At 54.6% G+C, this 20,134-nt stretch overlaps 2 protein-coding genes across 3 annotated transcripts in view; one reads left to right on the forward strand and one right to left on the reverse strand.

Annotated features, from left to right (window-relative positions):
- Window positions 1-12,391, forward strand: part of STX6 (syntaxin 6) — a 75,393-nt gene extending 63,002 nt beyond the window's left edge. Inside the window, exon 10 of one of the 2 annotated variants that reach the window (XM_082465624.1) lies at window positions 11,932-12,391. In XM_082465624.1, coding sequence (XP_082321750.1) covers window positions 11,932-11,999 — 68 coding nt within the window. In that variant the 3' untranslated portion in view covers window positions 12,000-12,391. The remainder of the gene's footprint in view (window positions 1-11,931) is intronic. The other variant, XM_082465626.1, reaches the window with a different exon arrangement.
- The window catches only part of KIAA1614, a 37,213-nt gene that overhangs the window by 9,800 nt on the left and 7,279 nt on the right, over window positions 1-20,134 (reverse strand). The window contains exons 4-7 of the mRNA XM_082465152.1: window positions 13,173-13,316; window positions 4,287-5,782; window positions 1,966-2,122; window positions 24-285 (exon numbers count right to left, since the gene is read on the reverse strand). Coding sequence (XP_082321278.1) covers window positions 24-285; window positions 1,966-2,122; window positions 4,287-5,782; window positions 13,173-13,316 — 2,059 coding nt within the window. The remainder of the gene's footprint in view (window positions 1-23; window positions 286-1,965; window positions 2,123-4,286; window positions 5,783-13,172; window positions 13,317-20,134) is intronic.

Raw genomic sequence — 20,134 nt, forward strand, 5'->3', positions numbered from 1 at the left:
TCGGCTGGGCCCTTGGGACTCACCGGATGCAGGGATTGTAACGATGGGGCTCTCTTCATTTTGGGGGCGCTGGTGTGTGAAGCCGGGCTGGGCGCAGGGGGCTGCAGCTGCTCCACACTGTAGCTGCGGGACTTGCCCAGCTTGGGCCTTGTGCCCTGACTTGTCAGGGCCAAGAAGAACTTTTTCAGCCCCAGGGTGGAGGAGATGCTGCCGCTGCTTTTCTTGTTCTTGTCAGAAGGGGCAGCTGAGGGCAGGCTGGGTCCCACACTGACCCCTGGCAATGCTCTGAAACGCAAAGGTGGACATGAGGTGGGTGGGAGAGGGCTGGAGGAGGCAAGGGCCCATCCTGTGTGCCCCAGGAGGGCCCGCACCACTGCCGCACAGACAAAGTGACAGGCAGGCTGCAGAAAGAAAGGCCGCGCGGACTTCTGCAGGATACTCTGCTTGGGTAGCCTTTAGGGAGCAGCTCAGACAAGACCCTTGGTGTCACACTCAACTATGGGTTCACTCAATCGTCCATCCATCCAATATTTCTTCAGAACCTCTTCTAGGCCTCTTCTTGGCAGATAACTGGGGTATGTGATAAACATGACAGGCAAGACCCTTACTCTTGGGAGCTTACAAACAACAGACTAGTGAACAAAGGAGAAAACCCACCAGCAACCGATGAGCAGGGTAAAGCAGAGAGTGACACGGTGGCTGGGGAAGGTCTCTCTGAGAAGATGACATTTAAACCGAGGGCTGAATGGCAGGAAGGAGCCAGTCCTGTCGAGCCCGGAGGTGAGAATTCCAGGGCAAGGGAACAGCTGAAATCACAGCTCTGGGCAGGAAGAGGCTCAGTGTGTGGCGGGTTCAAGGACATAATGGGGCCAGGTCCACAGGACTTCAACATAATGAGCAAAGGGGGAAAGAGGGGTCAGATGGGGTCAGACAGGTGGGCCGAGGCCGGATTACACTGAGTGTTATAAGCCAAGGTAAGGGGTTTGAATTCTATTCCAAGTGAGAGGAAAAACCATTGGGGGGTTTCAGCAGGAGAAATGACACCATTTAATTAAGGTTTTAAAAAGATTCCTCGGACTGTTGTATGGAGAAGGAACTGCAGGGGCGAGAGGGAAGGCAGAGAGCAGGGAGGGACAATTAGATTTGCACAGAAAGAAGGAATGCACTGAGACCCGGAGAAATGCCGTCCAGGTGGCTGCAGGAGCCGAAGAGGACTTGCCAGTGGATGAGGGTGGGAGAGAAGGGGGAGGGGGCAGCCAAGATGACGCCCTGAGTCGGGGCGTGAGCTCTGTGTGGATGGCGGTGTGCTGTGTGTTTGCCGGGAGGAGGGCCCGGGGAAGCAGCTTTTGTCGAGAGTGATCGAGACTTCCACTAGGCCTTTCAGGCATCCTAGCGGAGATGCCGGGGGAGCTGGATACACGAATCTGGAGTTCTGGGGAGCACACGGGGCTAGAGATCTGGCTTCAGTGGCACGTGAAGCCTCGGGCTACATGTCACCAGGAATGGTGCGTAGTGGAGAAGAGAAGGCCCGGCCACAGGACCAGCTCACCAAGGCTCTGAGGCGCCAGAGCAAACACTCAGACCCTCAGTGCTGGAGGAGAGCACGGAGACATGCGTGCCGGGCTGTTTCCCAGCCCAGAGTCAGTAGCAAGTCCTCTCAGATGGAGAGCCCATCCTGGGAGCACCTCGAGGGCTGGGACTGTCCGCGCAGCTGTGCCTAGCACAGTGCCTGGAGCTTCAGGCCATTCAGTGAAAGCTCAGTGAGCGAATAACCACGTACACTAGACTGAACAGGGCTGGCAAAGGAGTGCTGGGGTGCCACGCTTGCACCTAGTCTAGGAGTCCCCCGAGGACTGGGGAGTAGTCAGCTTATCACGCTACCACTCCAGGGGGTCTCTTCCCCCCCCCCCCCCAGTGCCCTAATCCCCCACCTCCTGCGTCAGGGCTCTTGCTCCTGTCACTCACCGGGATGACACATGCCCTACAGAACTCGGCTCTGTCCTCTGCAGGCCGCCCTCTGGTTCCTGGCTGGACGCTGGCTCCTCTGAGGCCGGGGAGAAGGTGATGCCCATGGAGCTGATGGTGCCAACAGCTGCTGAGGCGAGACAGCCCTGGAGTCCTCCTGCAATAGCCACAGCATCCCTCCGGTGTCACTGATCCATCCCCATGGGTCATGGGCGGCGGGAGGTGGGGGGGGGTACGTTCCCAACCCAACGACAGAGGCAGGAGAGCCAGAGGAAGATGGAGAGAAGTGGGAGCCCCACGAGAGCAGTGGAGTTAGTGGTGAGACACACACGAAGCAGGGAGGGGTCTTATTTCCTGCTGAACCCCATCACCCCCAGCACAGCACCTCGTGCACAGTAGATGAGAACTAAACCTCTGTGAAATGAAGGGCTGCTTGTGATAAGCCATGTCCCTCCTATATCAAGAGATAGTTGGGGGCGGGGGTGGATTTTGTATTCCTGGGACAAAAACCACACTCTTGCTGGCTGTGACATCTAACAGCTAAACGATAGCCACCGTTTTTGGAGCACGTGTGAAGTTCTAGACAATGAGTTAAATGCCCTACAGAGATTATTTCATGGGTTCCTAGGAGATGGGTTCTATCATTCTTCTCAGGTTACAGAGGAGGAGCCCAGGACCTCCCGGCTAAGGAGAGGAGGAGCCTCACCCGGCCCTCTGCTCCAGGTCTCCAGCAGGTGGAGGCCAGGCTGCCCAGAAAGGTCAGCAGCTCTCAGAATAAACGCCCCGGGGCTTCCCTGGTGGCGCAGTGGTTGAGAATCTGCCTGCCAATGCAGGGGACACGGGTTCGAGCCCTGGTCTGGGAAGATCCCACATGCCGCGGAGCAACTGGGCCCGTGAGCCACAACTACTGAGCCTGCGCGTCTGGAGCCTGTGCTCCGCAGCAAGAGAGGCCGCGATAGTGAGAAGCCCGCGCATCGCGATGGAGTGGCCCCCGCTTGCCACAACTAGAGAAAGCCCTTGCACAGAAACGAAGACCCAACACAGCCATAAATAAAATAAATTAATTAATTTAAAAAAAAAGAAATTATTAAAAAAAAAAAAAAGAATAAACGCCCCATAGCAAGTGGGTAGGGGCAGCCAGCAGCCAGCCTAGAGCCCGCCCGAGGGAAGAAAACCACACCTCAGCACAGGGCAGGCGGGAGCTCAGGGTGGGGCCTGCTTCCTCAAGGTTCGTGTGAGCAAGGAAGGGAGAGTGTTTGCTCCCCGCATGCAGTGGAGCGTGTGGCCGGCACACCTGGGGCGGGGCAGGGGGGCGCTCGGCATCCACATCCTCAATGAGGTCAGTAAGGCCTGTCACCTCTCTGCCCTCTTCTCCTCCACTCTGTTTCCAAGCCCTGGTTTCCTCCCGAGCCATCACAGCCCCAGGGCTGCCAGAGCCCGCGGGCACAGGAAGGCAAGGCTGTGCACATTGGGCCTGTTATCTCTGCCTAAGAGCGAGCTGCGAGCTGCTCACCTCAGATCACAACATCGGGGATCAGAGCCCAGGGGCCGCCAGTGCTCAGGATTTGCCCGTGATATGAGGACCCCTTCCAAGGGCAGAGGTGATACCCTCTATCCTTCAGCAGCCTTTCCTGCTGAAACCTAACAGCCTGCCCAGCAGGCTCGGGGGTCTAGGAGGGCTCGGGCACCAGAGAACGACCCCAGCACTGTTTGCAGGAGCTCTGCCCACTGGGCACCCGGACAGCACGTCTGCTTCGCCACATGGAGGAGGTCTCGAGGGCTGGATTCCTGCTGAATTACTTCACTTATGCATCCCCCACAGGGCCTAGGAGGGCGCCTGGCCTGTAACAGGTGCTCAATCAGTACTGAATGAATGAGTGAATGAATGAAAGGACGACGTTCAAGCAGAAGGACCTTAGCCGTGTGATTATTTGGCGTTTGCTGCTCTTAGTAAATCCTGGAGCTGCTGCTTCTTCCTGCTCTGTTGGTAGCAAAATTCTCTTAAAGCCCAGGCCTCTGGCAGCCACAGAGCTTGGAGCTCCTGCACACACTCCAGGGTTCCCACTACCACCGCCCCCAGGGGGAGCTGGCTAATCCGCCTCCAGGCTGATGTGGAATCCTGTACCAGCCCACGGACCCCGCCAGCTTCCCCAACATTCGCTGCGGCTCTGGGGGCTCCTCGGGGCTGCTATAGGAACGGTGCATGGGTATGTCATCTATTAAGATGAACAGTAAGTGACGACTCGGAGTGCCTGGTGGGCCACAGACCCAGCCTGTGGCCTCCGGTCTAGGACCGCCCTAGCCCCAGGGGAATCCCTTACCATCTCCGTGGTCCTCCGGCGGTGCTGCAGGCTTCTGGCTGTAGGCGCCCTTCTCCCCACTGCCCGCAAAGATGGCTCCTCCCCAGGGCTCCTGCAGCCCCTGGGGCGTGCCGTTGTTGCAGTGACCGGTGGACGGGGTGACACAGGGGCTGCGGGGCTGGGGCTGCGGCCGGGTGAGCTCACAGGCCCTGGGAACTACGCTTCTGGAAGAAGGCACGGGGGCGTCCATAGGCTCTCCCTGGTCACCCGGCCTGCGAAGTCCAGCCAGGGCTGCCTTCCTGTGAGACACAGGGGAGGTGGTTTTCTTTGAAGAGGGAGGGGTCGGCACCCAGCTTTCGGGGGAGAGGGAAGCGGTTGGCTGCTGGGCCTGGTGGTGGGCAGAGGGCTCTGCGTGGCTCTGATTCGGGGAGTCAGTTCCCAGAGACTCTTGGCTCTCTACAACCTGGGCTTGTCTGCCTGGCGCCGAGGAGCCCACCTTCATGGAAAAAGCGATGGCATAGGCTGTCCGGGAATCCACAGGCTGAGCCCAGTGATTTTCCGGCCCTGGTCCAGGCTGGGACCCCAGGGAAGCCCTGTTAGAGTCCTGGACAAGAGGCTTAGAGAAAGCATCTTCTCTGGGGAGCAGAGTCCCCTCAGGCGTCTGTCCCGTGCCTTCTGTCACCTCATCCAACACCTCCACTAGCTCCAGCCCAGGCAGGTAGGGCGGGGCCTGAGGGCTCCGGAGCGGCCCCATTTCAGCCTTTTGGAACCACCTGTGGCCTCCCCGAGGCCTGGAGGCCCGCAGGCGGGGGCTGCTGCCGCGGACCCTACTGGGCTGGGAGGTCCCGGCCTCCTCACTGTCGGTCCTGCAGCTGTCGGAGGTGTCCGTGCTGTCCAGGGCCGAGTCTACCTCCTCTGGGCGCGCCTGGCCCCCGATGTGCGTCTCCCGGATCCACTCGGTGTGGAGTCCGGGCTCGGCAGGGAAGAGCCGGAGGGGGCCGCCCAGGCCCCGAGGGCTGCGGGGCTGCGCCAACACCCCCTCCATCCCGCAGGCGGCTTCGCGCTCCCGGAGGACCCTCGGGTCGGGGGCGATGCAGTGGCCGCAGGCTCGGCACCTCCTCTCGCTGCCCTGAGCGCGCGGCGGCGCGGGGAGGCCCCGGGGCTCCAGCCCGCCCAGCAGCGGGTGGAGAGCCCCCGCGCCCGCGTCCTGGCGCCGGCAGCCGCCGTGGACATAGTCGGCGAGGTCGGGCTTGGAGCGCAGGGGGCCCTGGTCCGCCGGCTGCAGCGCGGTGCTCAGCACCTGGCGCTGACGCTGCTGCAGCCGCTCGAGGTAGCGGGACTCGGCGTCGCGGGCTGATTCATCCTCAAAGCGGACGTGGGACGGGGAGGCGGCCCGCTTCGGCCACTGCCCGCTGCTGGACTCCCCGCTGGAGGAGTCACTCGTGTTCCCGTTCTGGAGGTTGTCTCTGCAGGCAAGGGTCATCCTCGGGTCCAAGGCTGGGCTTTTCCGCCCATCTCTGATGGGGAGGCAGGAGGAGACAGGTCACGTGCAGAAAGAGGGGAGGAAAGTACAGACTCCCCACTGGGAACCCACCAGCCCCCTCCACCCTGGGGTACAGTCTCCCACAGTGCTCGGTGGAACTACAACCCAAAGTTGCCCCCAGTCAGGTTCCTCCAGAGTCGGGCAGCAAAGCAGAGCAGCTTACAGGTGCATCCTGATTCTGAACCTAGCGCTAAACAAGATGAATACAACCGTCTTTACTTTCGGCTTTCCCTCTGTTGCCTGGCTCAGCCTGAGTTAAGATGAAACACTATTAAACTCAGGATTGTACAGAAGGATGATACCGATGTCCTCGCGCGTGTGTGTGTGTGTGTGTGTGTGTGTGTGTGTGTGTGTGTGTGTTTAGGAGAAGAAGAGAGCCTGGCCATCATGGGCATCTGGTGAATTGTGATGAATTGTGGCAATACTGTATTTTTTATAAAGGTTTAATGGGAAGAGCATATTTTAAGTCTCCATGGAGACTGTGTAGGACCTGCGGTCAGTGTTTCTAAACATTTCTGCTCTCAAAAGGATCTACTCAGGGTTCCTAATCACCTTGCTTGGACAAAATTTAGACAGAGTGACACTGGTGTTTCTTCTTGGTCTCTCCACCGTGTCTGCTCCAACACCCCCTCCTGTACCTGCCCCTCCCCAGCCCCTCACATACACGCTTCGCCCCGAAAAGCTGTGATGACGATTACTGTGCTAGGAAGACTCCTCGCAGTCTGTCATCAACCTTTGCTCTGGGAGACAGTGTGGCTGGTGGTCAAGTCCTGCTCAGCTCAAGAAGACACCTGCACAAATCTCACACTGGGCCTCTTAGAGCCAGGTAACCTGAGTTTCAGACCCCTGTGCAAATGGACCCAGGCCTACAGGTCATTTCCCATCAGAGGCCACCTAAGTAAAGACAATGCTCCTCCCTTCCTTTCCCAGCAGCACCTCCCCACCAATCTACTGCTGAGTGGCTGGGATTCACATCATTTCTGACATTTATCACTTCTTTGTCACTCACATTGGACCACTGCAGTGGCGTCTTATTCAATGGTCCTCCCGGAGCAAAGCTTCATCACACCATCTCTCAAGGGGGACACAGGATCAAGTTCACAGTCTTTGGGGTAAAAATACAGGCCCTCCACATTCCTCTCTGCCTTCCTCTCCAGCTCTGTCCCCCACCACCCACTTTGTAAGGCCTCCACCCCATCTACCTCATGCAACCCTCCTGCCACTGTCTCCTGGAATCTTTCTTCTTAACCTGCCTGCATTTGATTCCTAGGTATTAAATCTTACCTGTGTACAGATACCATGTGTGATGGTTCATTTTATGTGTCAGCTTGGCTGGGCCATGGTCAAACATTATTATACTCGATCAAACATTATTCTTGATGTTTTTGTGAAGATGTTTTTTTGGATAAGATTAATATTTAAACTGGTGGACTTCAAATAAAGCTGATCACCCTCCGTGGTTCGATGGGCCTCATCCAATCAGTTGAAGGTCTTAATAGAACAAAGACTGATCTCCCCTGAGCAAGAAGGAATTCTGCCAGCCGACTGCCTTTGGATTTGAGCTGCAACTCTTGCCTGGGTCTCAAGCCTGACAGCCTACCCTACAGACTTTGGACTTAACAAGCTTCCATGATACCATGAGCCAATTTTTTTAAAATAAATTTTTCTCTCCAAATATAAACACCCATCGTGTTGATTCTTTCTCTGGAGAACCCTGACTAATACATCTTGATGATGTCTCCTCCTCTGAATACCCATGCCATTCATTTGTCATCAGAGACTCAGAAGATGTCAGGGCTGGAAGGGACTGCCATGACCACGTGACCCCCTTCTCGTTTCTACAAAGGAGAGGCCACACAGGACCAGTTCCTGGGCTGACCGGCACCTGAACAGCTGGGAAAGGCAAGTTGCAGGAATCTTTTCTCCCTCACGGAGCCACGAAAATAGAACTAGACATTGACCATGCTAATGGTCAAGTGCTGTCTGGAGACAGGGGCCTGGATTTTAGAGACCTGCTACTTCTTTCCAATTACCGAGAAGAGTACCCATGTAGACAGCTATCTGTGCCGGCATACTTTACGTGTTATGTTACTGCTTTTCGTCCTCAAAGCGCCTACAAAGTCTTCCCTAACTATACCCTATTCCTAGCACATTTTGTTCAAGCCTGTCTTGACACTCCAACTTCTTATAAATGAAATGTATGTGAGTGATTGGTTGATTTACTAATCCTGCCTCTAACTGGATGCTTCAGTGATCCTGGAGGAAGGATGCCAATGCTCTCAAAAAGGCTGCCTTAACGTGAGTTCCTCCCTCACCAAATTCACAGCTGCAACAGAAAGACAGATGTGGTATGCAATTAAAAGGAAAAGTGTTCAGACAATAGCAGGAAGAAAACATCCACGTTTAACAATTACTGTTAAAACATGCCAACCAGTGGGGAGAGCAGCCACTGAACTGGTTGACTTCTCTAACTATACATGGCATTGACTGGACTGGACAGTGTGTTCTTCCAGGCTGTGCTTGCTGTATGGATAAATGGTCTTGCCTGTCTGACTCAGGTGAACATGTGATCGCCTGGGCTCTGAGGGTGTCACTGGCCATTCCTAATCATCCCCCTCCCTGGCTGCCTCGATAGCCAAGCCACTGACTAGTCTCATAGCCCTGATGGGTTGGAATGGTCTGGATTGCAGATGGCGTGGAGTATGATGTATAGAGGCTACCCTTGGGGGTCATGGGATAGACTGAGAGGTCAGAGTTAAGTTGTCCAAGACTGATTCCCTGCAAAGCTCCGTGGCAACCAGCTAGGGCTGAGAGCTCAAGGCACTCACTCACCTGTGCCATGTCAGATCACTACAACCTCAAATCTTGGACCCCAGGCCTCTGGTCACACCAGGAGAGGGGCTGGTGCTCACCCAACTGTGAATGCTGAGCCCGCAGAATAAAGCTAGAGCCAAGGTCCTGCTGTGTCATACTGCATTGTACCCTAGGCCCCGATTCACACCAAGGAGCGGGGTGAGTACTTCTTAAGTCAGGCAGCTGAAAAGTGCCACAGTGCAAGCTCTGGGGGCCTTCTTGGAGCCTGACACTAGGTGTTCACTAGGTGTTTACCCTGCCCTGGGATGCAGTGGGCGGTGGGGGGCTGCATACCTGCCACCACTCCTGGCTCCAGCATTTCCCAATAGGTGCTCCTCCAGGAGAATTTTTTTTTAAAGAACTACTGCTAAGCAAGTGGGTCTGCCTGCTTTGAGATCTGAGCAGATGCTATGCTTGAAAGGGCGGCTCTGAGGAATACTGAGGCGTTGTCAGTCATCCTGTTTTCTGGAACCCATATGCACACAAGGCCATCTTATCATTAGGCACAACAGCTGCAGTACGTGAGGACCACGATTATTTCAGGGCCCACGAAAATGTGTTTGTTAGTTTCTTTTAATGTCAAAAGAGGATAAATAAATGCACTTTTAAATCAAAGAAAACATTCTCCGATGTAATATTAATATATTCACCTTTAAGCCAGTGTGGTCATAAAATATAATTTTTCACTTTGTTTATGGAGGAAGGAGCCCACGAAGGCAAGAGTGCCTAGGGCTCCCAAAAGTCATACCGTGGGCTTGCATTTGGAGAGGGATTTGTGGCTGAGATGTAAAGCTCCTGAGTAGGCTCACGCCTGGTAAGGAGGGTACAGTGTCTCTCTGCTTGTCTCAGCACGGCTGGGGAAGTCCCTCTGATCCCCCTGCTTGTGACAATTCTCTTTAAGTGACTGTGAAGCACTGCAGCGCCCTTGCCACCTAGGACCCCGTCTGCACCTGCACCTCTTGAGCCTGTCAGGATCTCAGAAGGGGCTGTGAGATAATCACCCCGGTGGGCTCACTGTCCGTGTGGGGCTCCTGGGTCGGCTCTCCAGAGCATTTTTGCCCAGTAAAGGCAGGCTCTAGCCTTCACCTCACCCCCCAGAAACAAGAGGAGCCCCACTGAGCAGAGGCTCTGCCCCTGCGGCACAGGCAGGGCGCCCTGGTCAGCCAGGCCCGGCCGGTGGAGGAAAGACCCACTGGGAGATTCAGTACACGGGCTTAGACACAACAACCCCCTCCAAGCCCCAGAGGGCGATGCCCTGCTCTGCTGACAGGATGTGGGCTCTACTTTCTGAGGAGGGAAAAATAAAGCTCAGCTTTGGAGGCGGTACGTTCCTAATCTAATAAGGAAGTGCAGGTCCTGTCAGCCACATCAGCAACCTTAACTTTTACATTCAAGATGGAGAAGCGAGCCATCCTGGAATTCATGCCAAAGGTACAAACAATATTTTTGTTCTAAAAGAAGAAATGGAGAGATGCGGGAGAGCTTGATCACATAAGGTACCTTCAACTCAGTTACTGAATCCCAGAGGCCTCCAGCAGTAGTGCTGGGACCAGTGCATAAAGGTACGGTGAAGATTCTGGAGACAAGTACAGAGCGAATAAGGCACTAGAGCAGCAAGCAAACACCATACCTGCCAAGCTTCTCAAGATTAGGCACAGCAGATGCCTCAACCATCCCTCTCGGAGAGGATTCTGTCTGCTCAGACTCTGGAGTTGAACGGCCTCCTTGGGAAGGTCCCTTTCTACGACAATGCTGTCCTAACCACACAAGCTCCATGCAGTCCTACATGGTCACCATCTGACACAGGACAACAGCACTTACGGTGTCACCTTCCCAGGCCCTGCCTCTTGCTCACGTGCTCTTCCCTCCTGGGATTAGGAACACCAACATAGGTGTTCATGTCCCCCAAATGGCAAGAGGTTGTGCTTCCAAGAGCTGCTCAATTTCTACATTGATTTGCTTCCAGAAAATGCGGCTGCTGCTTACTACCTCTTCACCTCCTGGAAAAGCCAGTCTGTTCAGGATTGCCCCAGCTACCTCCAGCTAGACCCGAGACAAAGAAGACCTTCTGGAGACTGCTCTGCCTGCCCCACTCTTCCATCATTTTTCATCAGGCTGCTCTTTGGAAGGAGTGATGCCTCTGGGCTCGGCGGGTGCACGAGGGGGGCTCCTGCATCTAATGAGGCCCCAGGCCTGTGTGGCACCTCCAAGTTAGCTCAGCACGGCTCTCCAGGGCAATCTGACAAGAGTACCCTTCAGAAGCATTTGCAGCAAGCCATCTGGTGTTGATTTTTCAGCTATACCCTCTGAGGATTCACCAGTGCTGCCAAGTCAAAGTAATTCTTTTCTGGACACAGCAGCTGCTAAAGTGGGTCACCTTGCATTTCAGTAGCATTTCTACTGCTGGAGAAGAGCCTGGTGAAAGGGAACCTACTTTAAGCTTAGTGACTGGGGTTGTCGTGAGATACTGACGTGATTTGGGGAAGAGGAAGTGTCCAAAGTACATGTACACCATCCAGTCTGTTTTGCAGATAGTCTTGCCTGTTTTGAGGCTCCCCAACTCCACCTAAGTACCTAAAGAAAGTGGAACAGGAGGTTTCCGTGGAAGTCTAAGGCTCTGGGCCTCATATACATGCAGAGTAGAACAGTTAGGATGCTTCAAAGGAGCCACTCCCATTCCTAACTAGTGTCCTCCAGCCAGAGGGGGACAAGGTACAAAATGTGGAGATAAAGAGTAGCCTGTTTGGTACCTCTTGCCAGGATTTAGGGTCTCCTGAGCCCCTCTCCCCGGGGTCACAGTGACACTGAACACAGAGGTAGGCTGCAGCCTTCTGCCCCTGCTGGAGTCATCTCAAAGGTGCCAGGAAGGTCCTCAGCCTGTAATGAGAGGGCTCAGCATCCCCTCAAAGAGCACGTGATCCAGTTCCTCTGAGAATCCTCTCTCCCTCTAGTGCCCACTGTGCCATGGTCCTGCTGGGGCCTGGGCCACTCTGGCATGGGCTGGCAGCCTCATCGCAGGCCAGCTGCACCAGCAAATGCCACATGTAAGTGATTGCTTGGGGTGCACCGTACACGGAACAGGCACAATGACGGGGATGGGATGTCATGCAAGGAGTAGCCACATATGTGGAATGCTGGTCTGAACGTCCTTGAACTTGTACTTTTCCCATCTCTTCATCCCTGATGAGCTCAGCCTCCCTCATAGCTCCAGCGTCGTGAAATCAGGGTAACGCCCAAATCCGCAGTTCTGACTTCTCTCCTCCTCTACAGCTCCTGTATCCAACTGCCTGATAAGCATCTCCAGTGGGTGTTCTGTGGGCAACCCCTCCAAAGCCTGATCCTGCACCTAGGCTTCAGCTCTCGGCTAAGGCCCCACCAAACCTCCAGACACCAAGTCAGAACCCGGGGCTGCATCCTGGATGCCTCCCCTTCTCATGCTCCCCTCCTCCAGTTGATTAAATGATTAACAGTCAGAGGTAACACTCGTATCGTACTCACTATACGCTGGGTGCTGTTCTAAACACTTTACATATATTAACTCATATAACCCTCACAACAACCCTGTTAAGATAGGCACTTGTATGATTCCCATTTTGCAGATGAGGAAACTGAGGCACACAGACTTCCCTAAGAGCACACAGCTAGTAAGTGGCAGAGCCAGAATTCAGTGGTCTGGTCCCAGAGTCTTAACCGCTTCTCTGTTGCCTCATTAAGCCTGCTTGCTCTGTCTCCTGGCAATCCCTTGTCCCCACACCCTGCCCCCCTGCCCCCATCACTGCTCACCAGGACCACGGTGCAGCCTCCTCACTGCCCCTGAGTCCCCCAGATCCAACCCGTCCCTGCAGTCAGAACAGCTTTCCTGAAATGCAAATGTGATGGTGCTACCCACCTGCCTCAAATCCTCTGGTGGCTCCTAGCTATTACGGGAGGCATCCAAATTGCTCAGCAGGCCTGGAGGCCTCCGTGACTGGCCTCCGCTGAGCTTTCCGGCCTTCACGCCATGCACCCCCCAGCATGTCCTCAGGCTCCAGCCTGGCCATACTCCTGAGCATGTGCTTCTGCTCAGTTCTTGCCCCGGGATGCTCACCCCCGCCTCCCTCATCTGCCCACTGAATATCTACGTCTCCTTCAAGCCCCAACTTACAAGCCACCTCCTCCAGAGCCTCCCCTGTCCTTTCCAGCGGAGTTACAGTAGGTTTCCTGCCCTGCACACGCATCTTTCCTCTCCTACACCACTGCCCACAGAACCGTATTGATCCGTTTGCCCGTCTTTTTCCCTGGAGACTGTGACCTCTGTCCTCCAGGGAGCTCGGATTATGTTCCATAACATAACACGAGCAGGCCCTCAATGAAGGTGTGCTGACTGACTAAAAGAATGAAAGCAATGCCTGACACAGGAAAAACTCACACACAGACAGGAGGGAGGAGTGAGCAGCGGCCTGCAGTGGCTGGATCCCATCTCTTCTTCTGCCACAGCCCTCCCAGGCCAGTGTGAGCCGGGCCCCACTCACCGGCTGCCCTGGGCAAGGGTGGGCACAATATCGTGGCTGGCACGGACGGGCCGGGTCCTGGCCTTCATGCGGGCTCGCTGAAGCAGATGCTTGGCTTCCTCATGCCTGGGGCTCAGCATGGGCTCCGGCTTGGGACTAAAGGTCCTGCAGGGTGGCACATGGGCCAGAGCGGGCGGGGGAGGGATTAGAAGAAAATAACACGGATTAGGAGGGCTTTAACAGTGTCGAGTGTGGCTCTGCCAGAAACAGCCCTGCGTGTGCAGCCTTCCTTGTCCAGCTCCCACACGGAGGGCACCTAGCCTGGGGCCTGGGGCCTGGCCCTGAGCGACTCTGGATGGGACCAGGGAGCTGGCCCACCTTGGACATCTGCTCAGAGACCGGAGGCAGAGAGCCCAGGAGGATCTAGAAAAGGGTAGGGGAGTCTCCAGATTATTCTATTGTTCCTTCCCTGGGCAGACAGCGGGAGTTATCTGGGAGGAGGGGGAGAAAAGGGCCTGGGGTTGTCGGGCTGGGCTTGTGCCCAGCCAGCCAGATGGTCTTCACACGTGTCCCCTCCCTCTCTCCTTCTGTCTCTCTCTGCACCCACACGTACCCACTGGAGCGCCCACCGCACCATCCTGAGCTCCCACCGCAGACACAAGGAACCAGCACTCTGCCCGTCACCGTGCTGCTCCTCTGAGGGAATGACATTTTCATAAGGCCTCAGTCCCAATCCCAACCTGGCAGGCATCAGTCCCGGGCTGAGAGACATTATGCTGGACCAACATCAGGTCAGCAGTGGCTCGGGTTCATAATAATAAAGGTCCTCTAGCAGTCCTCTCCGCCTCCCACGTGTGCTGCCTCCTCCCCAGCCAGTCCAGAGCTGCAGAAAATGATAGCAGCTCTTTTTCGAAGCCACCTCCCAGACAATGACATGCAGCCAGCGCCGGCCTCCCCCTGACCGGAGCCCCCCTCCCCAGCCAGGCTGGCTGGGGACAGGTGCGCTCTCCACTTGACAGATGATGAGGGCTCCGGAGCACAGAGGAGCACGTGGTGCGTCGTCGCTCAAGGTCAGACATCAAGTGAAGCAGAGCAGGCGTCAGCCAGCCCCAGCGCCTCCACGTCCTCCGTCCCCTCCCCGCCCCCGGTCCCAGAGCAGGCCGAGGCGGAGTGACTTCCGCAGCCCCGCGGCTGCTCCTGTCCTCACTGCACACACGTTGGGCTGTCCTCACTAGGGAGGGTCCGCAGAAAGAGGACCTGGGCAGGTAGAGGCTCAGCCCGGCCTGCATCTCAGACTGCAGCCCGCCAAATCCCGTGCCTTACCCACCCCGTCTGTCACCTGGAGAAAGGGGCCTTGTCTTGACACGGGGAAGGTACCAGGTAGTTTCCTAGGTGACAGATGACAGAGATGTGAGTGGGAAATGGCACAACCCTGAGGCCTCCTTGGGACAACCTTAGACAAGCTCTGGGCAGTCTATGATTTTTTTTTTCCTTCTTTTTTCTTTTTCTTTTTTTTTTTTTCTCATTATTTGCACCTAATCCTGCAATTGGGGCCAAGATAAAAAATAAGAACTGCCAGAACAAAGGCACCATCTGTGCCTATGAACCCTGGCAGGGCCCAGGCACAGTTCGGGAACCAGGAGGGCTTACGGCAGAGAATGAAAGTGAGTCTCCAGGCCTGCTGCCCTGTGAGGAGAGGCCTCCCTTTGCACAGCTTCCCGGGCAGGCAGGGCCTCCAACGCACTGCCGAGAGCAGCTGTGCTCCCCGAGGCTCCGGCTCCGCCAGCGGAGATAATGAGGTTACCAGCCCGGGGAGAGACGCATCTGCAGCCGCAGGCCCCTGGCTGCCAGCCCGCGCGCTCGGAGCCTTCCGGTGACAGCTGTGGTTCCCCGGCTGTCGGAGGGCATTTGTCACAAGACCTCGTGGGCAGGCAGGAGGGCTCCAGGCAGCTGGCCAGATGCTGCCAAGATCTCCCTTCCCCCCAGGTTTTCAGACCATTTTCCAGCTTTGCTGTTTCCTTTCTGCTCCCTCTACTTGGCGCTGTTAATTTTTTTTTTTCATCAGCTGCCCTGCTTTGGTTCCTGGCAGACAAAGCTGGTTTCTCCACTGATTAGAAAAGCAGGGTTTTTAGGCGCCTGGAGGCATCCATGCAGTAGCAAACTGAGCAGGGAGGGGAGCAGCCAGGGTCAGCAGGGCAGGCAACTCTTGGTCACGGTGCACCCTGGAGAGGGCAGGCCCTGACGGCCCCGTGGCAGGAAGGGGGTCTTTCTCCCAAGCGGCAGGGGGCAGACAGGTGCAGTGCTGTGAGCCTGTCCCAGTCTAACTGCCCACCCCCCATCACGGCATTGTCTTGGTCCACCCAAGGGGCAACAGCCCTGCCCGACAGACAGGTTCTGACTCCTCTGAGAAGGGAGACTCTCCACTCTAATCTGACCACAGCCCTGGAGCCAACCCCTTCCCATCACAGACTATAACCCACCGTCCCAGCTGTCACGGTTCCTTTAGAGATCTCCTGGAAAGACTGGGGTGGTCCCTGTGTGGCTTGGCAAAGACAACTCCATCTGAGCACAGAGAGCTTTTGTCACGGCCATGAAAGCTCGCACATCGAGGGCTCATGAGCTCAGCGGGTGAGGCACAGGGAGAAAGTGGCTGAGTGCTTCCCCCAGGCCTGTTTCCCCATCTGTAGACAGCGGGAGTTACACGGGGGACAGAACTCACATTGCTACCCTGTAAGACAGGGCCTTTGGCCAGGTAGCCTGCCATACCACAAGGTGGGGTGGGAGACCCTGACGTCCTCTGCTGGGGGTTCACAGATGTTTGGCCCTCAAGAAGCAGCAACACCTAAAAGAGCTACTGGCTGGGGACAACGGGACTTCCACGTGAGTATTCTGGCCCTCCCATCTGCCCCTCCAACCACCAGCACCCTAAGCTGCTTCCCAGGACAAAGGGAAGCATGCAGCCCCCTCCCGCTCTGGTCTCTCTACCTAAGCCCGTTTCCTAGCAGAGAGACAGGCTTAGCTCTGACTGCAGCTCCCCTCCCACCCAGGCACAGCCAGGTCAGGCTCTCCAGTCAGGACAACCACCACTGTCTCCCAGTCAGAGGGGTCAGGGGGACAGAGTGGCCTCCTTCTGCAGCCATCATAATCCTAGATTAAAATAATAAGCTCCAGCAAGTCCAGCTTTAACTCTTTCATCCCAGGAATATGAATTAGGGAAACAATTTGGAATGTAAAGAGATCTGACATTTCCCAGATTCCAGGATGCAGCAAGTAGAGGGAAAATATAGTGTACAGAACACATGTAAGCCTTTCTGCCCGGCATTTGTGCCATTTTTGTATATTAGAAAGCTTTTTGATGACCAAGGATAGAGCGCTCCTGCTGTCACACTGTGTGCGGTTCCCCAAGTGAGGGGAATAGGAAAGGTGGGCCCGGAACCAATTCTGGAACACGTGCTCCATGAAGGCAGGGGCCTGTCTGGGCTCATTACCACAGACACCTTCTTCCCAGGGCTGCGGGACACGGACAGGACAGAGCCTAGAGTGGTGGTTAGAAGCGTGGCTCTGGGGCAGCCTGCCCAGGTTCTAATTCTGGGCTGCCACTTACCAGCTGTGTCACCCTGGCAGGTCACTCAGGGGTCAAGGCTCAGCTTCCTCCTCTCCTAAATAGGGGCTCAGTTGTTAAGTGAGACTGATCCCCTTATAAGAGCTGAGCACAGAGCCAGGCACTTGGTGAGATTCCATCGATATTAGCATTTATTATTATTGCTTTTACTATTTGCACCATTATTTTGTTAAGTGACTCTCACCCCCTTACTGAGCAAAGGATGGAATCCCTGAACATGAACTAAAATCACCTGCCGAAGAGATCCCCTGTTCATCTGCCAGGAAGGCGTGTTTAGAAGAGACAGGCTATCTTGAAGCTAGAGAGGGCTTGGTGGGTTTTGTTCTAGACCTTCAGAGCCCTTGACAGGGCTCCACAGAAAAGGCAATTTCCATAGAATGGGTAATGGAAGGAGGCTGTTTGGTAGCGGAGGGACACTGCTGCCCAGACAATAAACAGGCGCTTCTCTCAACAGAGAAGGGAGAGCTATTTAAGAATGGCATATACCTGGACAAAACTCTAATTCGAAAAGATACATGCACCCCTATGTTCACAGCAGTGCTATTCACAACAGCCAAGACATGGAAACAAGCTAAATGTCCATCAACAGATGAATGGATAAAGAAGATGTGGTACATATATACAATGGAATACTACTCAGCCATAAAAAAGAATGAAATAATGCCATTTGCAGCAACATGGATGCAACTAGAGATTATCATACTAAGTGAAGTAAGTCAGAAAGACAAATACCATATGATATCACTTATATGTGGAATCTAAAATATGACACAAATGAACTTATCTATGAAACAGAAACAGACTTACAGACAGAGAGAACAGACTTGTGGTTGCCAAGGGGGAAGGGGGGTGGGGGAGGGAAGGATTGGGAGTTTTGGATTAGCAGATGCAAACTATTGCTATTATATACAGAATGGATAAACAACAAGATCCGACTATATAGCACAGGGAACTATATTCAATATCCTGTGATAAACCATAATGGAAAAGAATATGAAAAAGAATATATATATGTATAACTGAATCACTTTGCTGTATAGCAGAAATTAACACAACATTGTATATCAACTATACTTCAATAAAATAATTTTTTTAAAAAAAGAATGGCTGCTGTGGGATATGCCTCATTGAACACCTTTGAAAAGATCTGGGTGGAAGTGTGCAGAGCTTCCCTAGGACGTCGACTCCTTACAGAGAGAGCAAAAAGGCTCTGTCCTTGCCTTCCTGAAGAAGGAGGACGAAAAAATCCTTGCTGGCTTTCGCTCTGCTAGCACTGCATGTGTGGAGGCAGGTGACCAAGACACCCCCATCTAGGGGGACAGTGGCCTGCCCCACTCTGGAGGCCACGGAGGAGGGCTTCCTCTTCTTGAATTTCAGCCCAACTCCTCAAAGATGAATGGTCTTGAGCAAATTAACTTTCTTGAGCCTCTTTGTTCACAAAGATTGGTACCATAATGAGATTTTCCTGTGTAGGGTGTATGTGAGTGTGACAATGACATGCATGACGATTGCAGGCAGCACTAGCTGTGAGGTAGGGCTTGAAGTGTTAGCATCCTTCCTTCTCCACCAGGACTTAGAACCCTAGATACTTCAGGAGCACGGTACGTAGTTGAAAACACTGGTGAGTGGTTAAACGAAAATTTTTTCTTTTTAGTTGTAGTCTTGGCAGGTTTGGGAGTGGCGAGGGGTTCCCTCTAGTTTTCCTTTGTGTCTGTATATCTTAGTTGGTGGGCAGGATGGGGAGTGGCGGGGGGTATGCAGGACGGACAAGGGCTTGGCTAGTCTTTGTTACACCCTTGCCAGGGGGAGTCCTTAGTTACATCTGCAGCCCTGCAAATCCTGGGGAGATGCAGTAGAGTTTCTTCTCCCAAGCTCGCCCCCAGGGCTCCTCATGACCCCCTGAGACTAGGACCAGAAGATCCAGAACCCAACCAGGGAGCCAGAATGATCTCCAGACCCCCTCACCAGGCTACCCATGTACCAGGCCACAGCACACAGCAACATCCCAGCACCGCCAGAAGACGGGGTCATCCTACCAGGGAGGGAGTGGATGTGGCAAGAGGGAGACAGCAAATGTCCCTCCATTTCCTACTGCCTTTTACCTAAAACCTAAATTCCAAGGCTCTCCATAAGTGGCCTCAGCCCACATTCCCACCCTGTGTCCTGATAGCATCTTCCACGCGACCCACCTCACACCTCTCCCATGCATTTCTGCAAGCCTTACCCATCTGGAATGTCCTCTCCTGGTTCCATCCAGATCCTATCAAGCCCACAGGGGCGTCCAGCCCTTGGTGAGCCCTCACTTACACCCATGCATGCATGCTTCTGCCGAACATTTTCTGAGTGCCTGTTCCGTGCTGATACTTGGCAGGTGCCGGGTCCCAGAGATAAGAACAGCGTGGTCTTTGGCCCTAAGGAGCTCCAGAAGGAGATCCACCAGCAACAGCTATGGCCAAAGTTGGTGTAAGCAGAGTGGGCAGTGAGGGCAAAATGGGAATTCCTTCTGAAATTACACACAGTAGTAGGGCCACAGGAGAGTCTTCCAAAATGCTAGGTAATAAATTAAGTTTTAAAAGCCCAAGATTTTCTCACAGCTGTGGGCCTGACCACTTGAGCCACAGGCCAGGCCTCTGAAATTCTTGAGGGTTCCCTGTCTGCCCCTTCTTTAAACTGGAGTCTACAAACAGCTTTGGAGCAGGGAGTTTTGACCACTAGCCATCTCAACAGGGGCCTGAAAATTGGGACCCACCAAAGTCTGAGTTGCTGCCGGCTGGCACCCTGTTCCTTCTTTTCTTGTGGCGAGGTGTGTACACAGAGACTGGGCTCACTGTTATGAGGCTCAGTTTCTGTATCTGTTGATAGAAATGGGCACGATTCCACCACGGGGATGGGGGTAAATCAACAACCTAGGAAATCCTCTGAGCTTCCTTCATCATTACAGCACAAATCAAACAACCCCAGAGACCCTCTCCATTTATCCCACAGAGGAGCAGTAGTTAAAGCCCCTGCAGACACACTTCAGGATCTGGGCCCCCCCAAGATCACACACATGGAAGGCCCTGATTTGAAGCAGAGTGGGCCTGGGTCACATAGCACTGCCTCTCCAATGAGACTGCCAAGGAAGGCCCTGGGCCTCAGGGTGCGTGCAGCAGCCCAAGGCTGAGTGCCTTTTTGTAAAAAGCTGACTCCCTTTCGGTGCGGGGCCTGGGGTGAGCATTGCACTGACTGCTGCGGCTCCTCTGGTTTCACGTACTTTTTGCACGAGCGGGGCAATCTGTAATCCTGATATGCCCTCTCAGAGGCTCAAGACAGGGGAGAGGCCGAGTGGATCCTGGCCATTTTACAGAGAGCAGGGACGGGA

Source organism: Balaenoptera physalus, assembly GCF_965194825.1.
Source record: "Balaenoptera physalus genome assembly, chromosome: 1".
Taxonomy (NCBI): Eukaryota; Metazoa; Chordata; class Mammalia; order Artiodactyla; family Balaenopteridae; genus Balaenoptera; species Balaenoptera physalus.